The 12,650-nt window shown below is 39.5% G+C and overlaps 1 protein-coding gene across 4 annotated transcripts in view; it reads left to right on the top strand.

Moving 5' to 3' along the window:
* MCC (MCC regulator of WNT signaling pathway) overlaps window positions 1-12,650 on the top strand; it is a 218,623-nt gene that overhangs the window by 133,810 nt on the left and 72,163 nt on the right. For all 4 annotated transcript variants that reach the window (XM_072140768.1, XM_072140758.1, XM_072140777.1 and 1 more), the window contains one exon: window positions 10,501-10,614. In XM_072140768.1, the coding sequence (XP_071996869.1) occupies window positions 10,501-10,614 (114 nt within the window). The remainder of the gene's footprint in view (window positions 1-10,500; window positions 10,615-12,650) is intronic.

Raw genomic sequence — 12,650 nt, 5'->3', positions numbered from 1 at the left:
ATGTGCAGTCCGTTTTCTTTTCGGATCCATTGACTTCTATGGAGGTCCGAATTCTGTGAAAATAATGACATGTGAAGACACCCATAGAAATAAATGGGTCAGTATACTATCTGCAAAAAAACCGTTAAAGCATACTGATGTTAAAAACGGCCGTCTGAACGAGCCCTGTTAGTTCCATCTTATAGAAGAAGATCACCGCAGACATGGATCTATCAGTAAGTGTCCCTGGTTTATCATGATGGATTTTGAAGGTAAATTTCTTTTAGGTTTGTTGCTTTCCTCTCATTTTGAGATCATGAAATGCATTTTAAATTAATGAGTTTACAAAATTTGGGTGTAAGGTGAAACCGTTACCAATATGTTACACTTGATAAAACAGGTTTTCCTCTCACCTATAATACATTGCCGTTTAACACAGACCCATATGAAAGATTTCCCGCTAGATGAAAATAAGGGTTATTTATATGTTGATGAAAATCTGCAGGGAAATGAGTAATAACCCTAGCAGGACATGATGGCCTGTGCTCAGCACTCACACGTTCTCCTCCTGACAGCTAATCAGAGCCTTGATTAATTCCTCAATTCTCAAGGATGTATTTTACTTTCTACTGATTCCATTTTCATAAGAAAGTATAGAAGACAAACTGGCATCTACCCCCTTCTGGTGAATTCTGGAGGGAAACTTTCATTTTCTGTGGCAGTCATTTATCTGTAGACACGAGGGGATGTAGTCTGAGAATGTAATAATGTGCCTGGAGATGGGAATAGTCCAAATAATGGCAAAGATGCAGGTGATGCAGTTTTTGAAGCCAAGAGGAGGCCTGCATCTTAGAAAGGTCTGTACTTTTCAATAATTTTGGGCAACCACCACAGCCTCTCACCTAAAATTATGTTTGTAAAGTGATAATCATTAGAAAGTTGGAGTGACCCATAGAACCTACAAAATGTATTTTGCTAATCTTCATCCCTTTATGGACATAGCTCTGAAAACTGGCAGAGTTTGCCTTAGTGTGGGAAGAATAATGGATCCATGGAGTCAGGATAGTCACATCCGCAGACAGAAATGAATAGGTCTTACTTCACACCTGCGTTTAGCAGCTTCCGTTAAAGGACGTGTAACTGGAGGTTCATCAAACTATAGGAAACCTTCCACCATTTGTATCCCCTACACTCTCCTAAAACAGAAAGTGTAACGGAAAGTCCTGACACATGTGTGAACTAAGCCTAACTTTGACCAAGGCCTTCTAAGTTATATTACACAAGCATCAGTAAGCCTCATCTGCATCATTTATTAAGGTCAGAGGCTGTCCAGAACACTTAAATGTAATCTTTAATGGGGTTGGAATCTTTACCTCATGTCTTATGTAATGTGGTGTAAGTATGTATGTATGGGGGGATATTGGGTAATTTGCATATATTGAAAGTTCTGATCCACTTTATTGATATGAAAAGTGAAGCCTCCTATCTTTTACCTCATCAGCCAGACTTTTCTGAGCATAAAATAGTAGCATGTGGATGGTCATGTGATCTCGAACTGTCCATGAACAATCGCCCTGCCAGGATCTTAATCTTCTAATCATGAAAACTATCATAGGGTCCTTGAAGGTTGATTGTTCCCGGACAGATAGAGACCACATGCGGTCATTTTATGGACAGGAATGTCTGGCTGATACCTAATATCCTGCCCCCCACACTTAGACACACATTACAGAAAAACTTGAGGGAAAGTGTCCAACCCCTTTAAGGTCCAAAAATGCAGCAAAGGAATGTAAAATAGGAACAGACAAACATAATTTGTAGCCAAAAACTGCTGATACAATGCAGTATGTTCGGGATGTGCCCCCTGGGCCACTGTACTCATTCAGTGTAATGTATGGCTGCTACCTGTATTATAAATAATGTCCAGTTGTTTGCTCACTCTTTGTGATTTAAATGTTTTGCTGAGTCCCAGAATAAGAAAAAGAGAGGAAACAAAATGTAATTAAAGAAATCAGTTTGACTAAAGAGATGTAATTACTTTAAGTCTATTTGTTCTTCCACTTGTGCTATTAATACATTTAGCGGATAAACTGCAGACATGAAATCAATAGTTGCCGCTTTTAATGGAATCAAATAGATGAAATTGATTTCCGGACGGAGCTCTTGTTTCATTCACTGGTTGGTTAAAAAATACATATTTTGCTAGAGGGGAAATTACAATACATGAAGCCTTGTGTATTATCTGTAACACTGAGGGAAATGGTAGCCCTGGTGTCCTGAGGTTTCATGTAGAAAGTGTAATACTAAATAGATTGCCCCCATTGACCTATAGGGCAGCAGCAGTGACTCTGATCCTATTTTAGTGTGAAGGTCAGAAGTCATTGCAGGAGACCCCCCATGTTGAACCAGTGCACAAGGAGCAGTTTGTGTGACACAGTTGTATTCAGTCTACTGTAAAGAGGGGATAGTGTTATAAACAAAAAACTGTACAAAGCTGGAAGATGCTACATGGTCTCTGAGCATCGGTTACTGTCTATGGACATCTTATCAAATAAACATAAATAGGCATAAATACAGGATCGGTCCAATGTCTCAGAAAACCCTTTCATTTTAGAAGTTGAAGGGACAGTGATTACTGGACTACCCCAGCAAGTGATGGGTAGGGAGCCTATTGTTTAGGTCCAGCATGTGGGCTTTTTCTATAAAGTTTTTCCAATGGTAATTTTGTCATATCAAAGTAGCCAGAATTGTGTCAGAAATTGATTCCCACAATCAGATTTACAATTTTGATTCAGAAGTTCTCAACACAGAAAGGGACAAAAACAACCATAAAGTCCCCTGTAATACAAAGCTGTTTGATGTGTTCAATGTGTTTTCCATGGGACACAGATCATTGGATACAATCTTAATGAACTCGCTGGATCTGTGGGTTAAAAATTTTATTTCTGAGACCATGATACTTGATATGGTACATGACCACCTTCCCATTGGAAAAACTTCATCTTTGATCAAATGTGGCAGCTTTGAAGATGGTGGGGATGTTTTGGATATTGCCTACATGAAACACCCGCCCCCCTACCTTATTAGCTGGGGTATTAAGATAGGTTGTTTCCCTTTCGCGGACCTTGGCCTTTTGACTCACCCTGTAGATCAGTATGTATTAAAGCTTGTCCAGTGTGTGTATATGCATGCTGCATAGGTGTCTGGTTACCCTATGCCAGTGGTGGCGAACCTATGGCACGGGTGCCAGAGGTGGCACTCGGAGCCATTTCTGTGGGCACTCAGGCCTTTGGTCCTGTTTGGTGAGCTTTGTCTTGGGGTCAAATTCACCAAATCTTCCTGCGGTCCCAGGCAATTTAAGAGATGTTGCTCTCAGTGCTATTTTAAAACGACACTTCATTGCCTGTTTGGAACTGTGGTAAAAGTGAGAAAGTATTGATAGAACTGCAGTATCTTTGTAGGTCATCCAACTGGACCCTACATTCTTCCTGTACAGAGAGACCCTGGTGAGAAGCTACAATGAGAGTCTGAATTTGCCCTCCTTCTTTTAACTGTATGAGTGGCATCAAGGGGCCGATACGATTGATAGATGTTGAAGAGCAGGTAGCAATAAGTTACTGCTTAAAATGCAATGTTGGCACTTCATGGTAAATAAGTGGATTTTGGTTATAGTTTGAGCACTCGGTTTCTAAAAGGTTCACCATCACTGCCCTATGCAATCCAGGATGGCAAGATTTTTATGCTATTGAACTACCGTGCCATGTTGTGGAGTAACATTTCTCTATGTGGCTTAGTGGTTAGCATTACAGCCTTGTAGCGCTGGGGACCTGGGTTAATGTCCCAGGATCAACATCTGTATGTTCTCTTCGTGTTTGCGTGGGTTTCCTCCGGTTTCCTCCCACACTCCAAAACATGCTGGTAGGTTGATTAGATTATGATCCCCATTGGGCACAGGGACTGATTTGGAAAGCACTGTGTAGCACTGCGTAATCTGTGTGCGCTATATAAATAAAGGAATTATTATTTCAATGCTAACTGCACCCTGCCTGGACGGGTGCTTGTGTGGATAATCTGATCTGAACAGTGATCTCTTCATCACCTTATATCTATAACATGTGGCTAATTGAATTGAGGAGGACTCAATTTTGACAGGTTCCTATTCTTAAACTCTTAGCACAATCCAAAAGAATGGTCCCTACTCTCTTCACGTCGTCTTCTTTTCTCAAGCAATTTACAGTCTAGATGACTGCAATTTCAAGTTATTGTTTCCGCTGCTGTCAGGGAAATGGCCAGAGACGCCTCATTTCACCGACTGCATTATAAAATCACCTTCTCTTTTATATTTTCACAACACAGTGACCCACAATAAAACATTAGGATGTCAGAGAATGCAAACATGTCACTTAATGGAGGAATCAATATGGTTTTAATCATTACCAGCGCTGGATGTTATCACTTTGACTATACTATAAACCAAGACATCGCACTGTGTTCTGTATTAACTCAAAGCAATCTTCAGTAGACTAAATGGCAGAAATGACCATTCTAGAAATTGTCTGGAATCTGTTATCAAACATGAATACAGGATAACTGCAGATTATGTTCTGTTCAGTCACATCAAGCAGCTCCTCATGATGTTATTGTTCCCTTCATAGAAGCTTACAGATATCCCAGATTGGAAGTATGGTTTGGAAATAAAACCATTAAACTGTAACTAAACTAAATTCTATAAATTAGTAGTGCTGATGATAACAGTAAACTGTGTAATATAATTTAGTAAATAAATAAGTTCCTGTGTCCTTTTTCCAGTGCCTTCCTTATTTGAGCAGTTTGTCTGAATCGGCTTTCTGTCCTGTATCCACTGACCGCTTAGAGATAAAGAAACCTGTTTTACAGGAGGTCCATGTATATTCTAATCTCCTTACTGAGCTGGATCATCAAGGGAAATATTCTCTATTTATGGAAAGAGTTGTCTTTAGTTTTATCTGCCTGAAGTGGACAGACAGAAGTCTTTCAGATAGACCGCTCACTACAGGAGAAAAAGCAGAAACAAGGCACAGAGAAGCTACTTAATAAAGTTTATTACAGAGTTGATGATTATCACCTGTTCTATTCATTTAGGAAATGAAAAATGCTTCAAAGGCTTTGTTACTTTAACCCTTTAATGACTACCACATCGATCTTATTCTGACGTGACGTCTTTCTACGGCACTGCATGACAAGAAGATTGCTGGACCAAGCATCCTGCTGGTGTCATGGCTGGGCCGTGTTATCGCAGCCAAGTAACTCTACACCTTTACCATCCCAGGCTATAAAACTTGTTCTTGCCCCAGAATTTCTCTTATTGGCTATCTATAATATAGGCATAAGAGTTTGGTAAGTGGGGAATCCAACCCTGCCTCCCATCATTTGTGTAGACTGATGTATTTACAGGAAGGCTATGCTTGGCTTTTCTTTAGCAGTCCCATAGAGATGAATAGAGCTGTGATGCTTGACCACTACTCTATTCAAGTGGGGGTGACTCGAATCCTGTCCTCGAAGTATGAGGAGGTCATACTTCTACCGATCAGACATTTCTCACCTGTGGAAAGTGAAAAGATTGTATAAAGCCCTTGAAGAATTTAATTATGCCTGACTGCATTTCTTCTATGTCATAACATCCATTGGATATGGTGCCATCATAGGGAGACACTCAGAGCTGTACTTCAGGTGGTTTTATGATATATTGTCATTAAAAACTCAACAGACTTCATGCAAATTGTCACCAGGGACTTCATTTCCAATAAAGACAGGTTACAGAAGCCCAGTACATCTGCATTGAACATATGCCTTTCTGCCTTCTCTAAGCATTTTCATTACTGTATAATTGGGTGTTATAACTTACCATGCACCCTGACAGAATCTTCTGTGTAGTCCCAGGGGTTGGGCTTTGGTTTGGATGAATTTAAAAAAACCATGTGACTTGTCTGTGCTGCAGACTGCTCAGCTTGTGTCCCTAACCTCTGTGCTCCTGTACAACTCCTCCCTCCTGCTCCTTCAGAGAGGTCACTGCTTGGTGACACCAGTGGGGAGGGAGGGGGCTGTACAGGGGCACAAAGGTGGTGGGGAAGAGAGCTGAGCAGTCTGCAGCACAGACAAGTCCACATGTTGTTTTTTTAAATAAAGCTAAACCAAAGCCCAACCCCTGGGACTACACAGAGGATTCTGTCTGATTGCAGGGTGAGTTACACCACAAATATATTGTATTGCAAATGCTTGGAGAAAGCAGAAATACATATTTGCATTGCAGGTGTAATGGTCTTTTGCAATCAGTCTTTAGTGAAAATGAGGTCCCTGGTGACAGGCTCCCTTTGAAATCTGCACCATACAAACCATGTGTGAATGTGCCCTAAGGGAAACCTATAAGCACCACAGATCTGTCATATGTAAGTTTGCAGCAGTTTACTTCCTGCAGACACTTTAATAGAAAACAATTTCATTTCACCCTATTTGGTGCACACGTAGGATTATTTAACACTACACTGATCATGAGAAGGTCCTATAAATCATCCGGTGTGATGGCAGGTGTGCTCTCCAAGTGGTGGCCTTTAGGTAGAATCTCAGCTGATAGAATTCATCTGTGAATTCCCACTGTGACTTGAGAACTAAGGATTTTTCTCTTACCTCTATATAAATTCATTGTATAATCTATCAAGTTGAACTTGAATAGCTAAGATGACCAGCGCTGGTCCCGCGTACAAGACACTTATCTTATAATGGCCATGCGAAGCAATCAGAAAAGACATTTATTTTGATAATCTTGTTGTTCCCGAAGGAAGAAGCTCCTGCAATCAGAATAAGTGGGATTTATTCCTGCAGCAGGACAGGATTTTTCTGTTCAATCAACCCCTTCACCTCCAACCGGGCAATAAGACAACTGCAAACCTAATTTGCACAGGGCCAGTTAAATAGTGGATGGAATCCAAGTATAGGAAGCGGAAAGCTGGAACTATCATAGAAATGAGGACTTTTGCAGCTGGCCCCATTACTGATTCATACACACATAAAGAAACTGGCTAATGGAAAACTGTATAGAAATCCGTTTATGTTTGGTGGTAAATCATAAAAACAAAGCTTCCGAAACATAAAAACATATGCAACAGAATCTGCTGTATAACTTTTCTGTATTTACCCCTTGAAAAGTATGGAAATTTACAATTCCAAAATAGGACCCTTTTGGAATTCATCTACTTAAAGACTGACTTGCACCAATCACAAGAACAGGACTCCCAGCGATCCTGTATAATGGGGGTCTCCTTGTAACTACTTGATGGAGTGACTGGTTGAGCATGCGTCATGCTGCTCCATGAAATTGTTGGTGCTGTCGGAGTCAACTATCTCCGAAACTCCCTTACAATTGAATGAGGCCACCGTTTGCTGGATTTCTCGGAGACCCATTCTCATGCTTGGTTGTGGTCCCAGCAGTCGGACCCTCACCAATTGGTTTATTATCCACTATTCTGTGGACCCCAGCTTTAATGTAATTATAGTACTTTAACGCAAGTATAGATGTCTCACCGAAATAAAATGGCAACAACAAAGGGTAAACACTTAAAAAATTAGGTTTACGAATTATGGTATGATTAGGTAAATTATTGTGAAAGAACTTTTAGTAGATAAATGTTCTATGAATTTTAAGTGATATATGAATGATGTCTTGTCTGTTAATGTTCTGGTTAATTTATTGTTGTATTAATCTGGAGTTGTATGTGCAATATTCATCTTCTGATTTGGGATGAATGAAGTATTATTACGAAAATTCAGATTCTCAGAAACCACCTGGTGGGGAGAGATGAGCACTTATAAAATCATTACCAATTAATCTCAATCACTTCATCCCACTTCAAACGGAGTCGATCACCTCCCCAGTCCGTATGCTAATAAGGTAGGTGGTGCATCAAGGTTTTTTTCCGAGCACCTGGAGATGGCCTCTCCTTTAAATAAGCAGGAGCTTTGTCTTGTGAGAGGGAAGGGGCGATAATAGAAGGGGAGGAAGTAGATTAGGTAGGTATAGCACTGCTGTGGTTGCTGAGGGCACACCCCTAGTGCACCTGCTGCATATCTAGAAATATTTTGGAAATGGCATCATGGATCAAAATAATAAATATATGTTGGAAATGGGACATTTTCTACAACATGCTGCCAGCAGATTATAACACTTTGTGAAGGTGGTAGACTCCATTTGAGTGGAAGGGACTTCTATAATGTCTTTGTCTCCTCAGTGTCATAAAAATGCACTGATTGCTTTCCACCTTGCTGTAAAATGCTGTGATATATCTTCTGTTTGCACTCCTCTTGTATGCTGTACATGCCATATATCTGTTTTATTTTCTTTGATTTCTCTTAGGAGACTTCCTTTAGGAATAGAAAATTATTATCTGTACCCTACTATGACTGCTGTATTTGGATAGAAAGTGCAACAATCTAATAAAATTAATTAGAAAGCTTAATTATTTTAGGACATAGATGTATTTTATCTTTTGGCTTATAAATGTAATTATTACAAGTTTAGTTTTTACTTTAATATACTTTGCCCAAGATACCAAAGAAAAAAGTTGATTGATATAGATTCATTATTCTATTTTTGGTTTTAGAGGTTGGGGGGTGGGGGTGGAATTTTGTGAAATACATCAGGAGTATTAAATAGACTGGAGATCAAAGCTTCATTCTGTGCAGTGATTTATGTGAAGACAAATCACTGTTGTATGTATAACCTGCAATGCCTTATTCAGATCCCTGGGTAATACAGTAACAATATTGGATGTAAAAGCGGAATGGGATTGCATTTCGAGGGATGCTGTTACATTGATTGATTCTGATCACTTAGTGCTTTAGCATGATTTAAGCGAGGGGTACGTGGAGTCCGCCTCGCTACTCATACAGAATGGCAACTATAAACCAGCCAGAAAACATCCACTACTCTGTTTTATAAATCATGTAAACACTCCTGCAAAATGGCAAAGAATTGTGATTTCTTTGATAGATATTATAATACATAAGAAGATATGACTTTGTACTAGAACTTAGATCATTAATGTGAATATGTAAATGCTATACTGTAACATATTGGCAAAATCTCAAGGTGACTCTTAGCCGGCCAGCAAACATCAAATTTCCTGGTTCACAGCCCTGTAACATAGCTGGTGGCATCTTTGCCATTCACACACTCAAAACTCTGCCAAGCATCTTAAGTGGCTTTTTGATATTGGGAAGCTTCCAAAATCGGTCACCCACAGTGATATTGCTATTACTAGTTTATCAGCTGCGAGGAGTGTCCTAGAATAGAACAGCCATAAACTGAATATGAAATCTCTACTTTTGTGCTTCTTTTCTGCATCTGTGAGTTTTTGTCCTTAAGTTAAACAGTGAAAGGTTGTACAATCCGCATTTACATTAACGCGTGTATCATGGAAAACCCTGAAGCTTATTTTCAGAAAAAAAACTTAGCATTCATACTGGCTTAGAGTGCTGGAAAAAAGCTATTTTTTTTAATTAATTTGCAAAGAAAAACCTGAGGTCAGATCCTCATATATACGTTATTCTAATGGCACGTTCTGACGGCAGCATATACATCCACCATAGACTGCAATGGCCGCCGGACGGCATGCTCAATCTCTCCCCTGTGCACCGCTGTTCTCTCCAGCGCACAGCGGTATGTGGCGGGCATACGGCTTTGTAAATGTACCCCCCTAAACTTTAGTGTCCATTCTTGTTTATTTTTTTATTGCGAATCAATAAAAGTGATATTTTTAAATAAACATATTATTATTCTATTTATGTGTTTAGGAAATGCATCATGACCTGTTTGGGTGGGGCTGTAGGGGGGAGGTTAAAGTGAACCTGTTATACAATGTACAAAACTTGAGAAACTAGAATATTGGTATTGAGAGATTTATACTACACTCCAATTTTTATGCAGCAGTATAAATTACCGGGATTACCATTATCCGGGTAGCACCTAGAGGCAACACTGCAATCCAATAAGGAATCGCTCATACTGACCATTGGCCATGTTGAAAAGGAGAGTTCTAGGTCACACTGTGCTCTCCAATGCGTGTTTTGCAGCCAGTTTGTTAGCTTTGGAAAGTTAACCTGTTGTGGAGAAAGTGGAAAGGGGGGGTTTCTAATTTTATTCCTTGCCTGTTATCATAGCAGATTTGTATTGTAGTTTTTTTTTTTTCATTTTATTCCTGAGAAGTGATCTCAACAGAACAAGAATTTTTAGCCTGTACTGAAGCAGGGTAGCTGTTATGAATATGTCAGAATTGTTTTATGTACAGTATATAAATGCTGACATGAAAATAAAATTAAAATAACAAATCATTAAAAATTGTTTTAAAAAATGTAGTCTACACATAAAGTGTTTTTCTCATTGCACATTTCCTTTAGGTTTATGCAATAAAATGTATTGTGCATTAGAAAAATTGAAGAATGTAACTTGTTTGCTGGTTTCTCAAAACCCTTGTTTCTTTGGTTTTGCAGCTCCATCTAGCAGCCCTGGCTTCCTTAAAAGGAGACATAGTGGAGCTAAATAAGCGCCTTCAGCAGACGGAGCGGGAGAGGGACCTTTTAGAGAAAAAGCTTGCCAAATCTCAGGTACGTTGTATTAAGAATCCATCATGTTATAATGGGATCTGTGGGTTTTATAGAAAGTATTTATATTAAAAAAAAAAAAAAAAAAAAAAAGAAAATATTCACCACCAGATTTATAGTGGGGTACATTTACTGTGGGATTTCAGCTTTTCTTGTGACGCTCCCACCACCTTTTCTCCTTTCCCATTTATTAGTGGTCGGCACCAGAAAAAATGTGATTTTCCGCATCATTTGTCTCTGCTCCAAAAAGGGGCGTTGTTTTCTATGGTGTGGAACCTCCATTCATATCTGTCCTTTCCCATTTTTGGGAGCTAAAAATTGACAGAAAGTAGACCAAAAGAAAAATTGTCTTGCAGAATGGAACGAAATTGACTGAAATGACTTGCAGTCATGATTAAGAGCGGGTACTCCACTTGAAATATGTTGACTTTTTGGTGCCTTCATATGGAATTTTATTGGTAATGTCACCAGAATAAAGTTTGCACCATGTCTGAAATCTGGCTGGAGCGCGATTACATTTTGTTGGATTTTCATACCTTAGCAGAAAGGTTGCCTGTGCCTTGTTGGGCACGCATGGTACAGGAGGAAAGGTGAGATGGATTTTTCTACCAATAGCGGAATAGAAACTGGCAATCGGGATATAAAATTGCCCCAGGAACCGAAATATTAAATATGTACCTCATTTCAGATACCTAGTCGAAAACCTAACCAGGGGAGGTAAGGACACCTTATATAAATGTCCCTCTGTGTGTTATGGATTATGTTTTCAACCCAAACGTGATTCCACTGGGACTAAAGAGGAGTTATACGGCAAGCTTCCTAATAGGATACAGTAGGAAAGCTAAAACTTGCTGCACTCTACAGTACAACAGACTACTATTGTGTTTTAGACACTTTGTAGAGATACTAGTTTTAGCAGTGGCAGGCAGCATAAATCTTTTGACCAAAGTAAAAAAAAAAAAATTTATGTGGGAAGCCTTGTGTGCAAAGTGTGACAAGTCTTTCACATGCTATATTTAGACATGTCATATTCGCCAGTCTCCTGTTTTATTCAAATTTGTTATATTTTTGTGACTACTTTGTTCAGTGCTACAACATATATATAACAACTAGGGAACAGCAATGTAAAAATTGCCCATTGGCTGCACTCTATGGGAAGCTGACTGAGAATCGGATGATCAGTGTTGTTATCTCTGTGGTATTGTAAGTTATTCTCCAGTAATGGGTGTAGCCCCATTGGTAAGTGTCAATTATAAAGAGTTAATAGGCTGCAGATGTTACCGCAGTCTCCATCCTATGGAGTTTTGTAAGATTTGTCATTCTAAGGAAAATCTTGTAAGATTGGTTTGCGAAATAGTTTCTAAGCAGGAAGGTGTGTCCTGTATAAAAGGTTACTTAAAGCCTCCCATTGTGTCTGATATGCTGGCATTACAACACATTCAGATTATTCATCCCTGCCCAAGAATTATTGCAATCTTGAAATAGCAAGTCTACTTGCACATCTTGTGTAGATCTTACTTTCTCGCACCCCATGTAATCACATTGTATAGAGCAGTGGTGGCGAACCTATGGCACTAGTGCCAGAGATGGCATTCGGAGGCCTCTCTGTGGGCACACGGGCTGTCTCCCAGATACGGAGTTTGCCAGACATGGCATCTTCCTGCAGTCTCAGGCAGTCCGAGTAGTGCCCTGCTATTTGAAAGTGACCCATCCTGTGCTGATTGGTCCTGTCCGAAGAGAGTGAAAAGGTGTGGACACGGTCGGATTGAAGCCCCAAAATTTTTGGTAGAAATAAGTTTGTTACTGCCTAAATTGCCATGTTGGCACTTTGTGAAAAGCTAGGTTTTTTTGGGTCTCATTTTGGGCACTTGATCTCTAAAAGGTTCGCCAACACTGGTATAGAGATAAGAGAACTTGGAAGCATCTTTGTTGTGAATCTTTCAAATCTCATGATAAAAATTACTTTCATACAAGACTCCAAAAGTTCAGGTCTTGTCTCCAGAACAAAATTCAGGTGACCTGTAGTAATATAGTAACTA

The sequence above is a fragment of the Engystomops pustulosus genome, chromosome 1, assembly GCF_040894005.1.
Source record: "Engystomops pustulosus chromosome 1, aEngPut4.maternal, whole genome shotgun sequence".
In the NCBI taxonomy this organism is placed as follows: Eukaryota; Metazoa; Chordata; class Amphibia; order Anura; family Leptodactylidae; genus Engystomops; species Engystomops pustulosus.
Note: the sequence above shows the minus strand (reverse complement) of the source record. Positions and strands in the feature narration are given on the sequence as shown.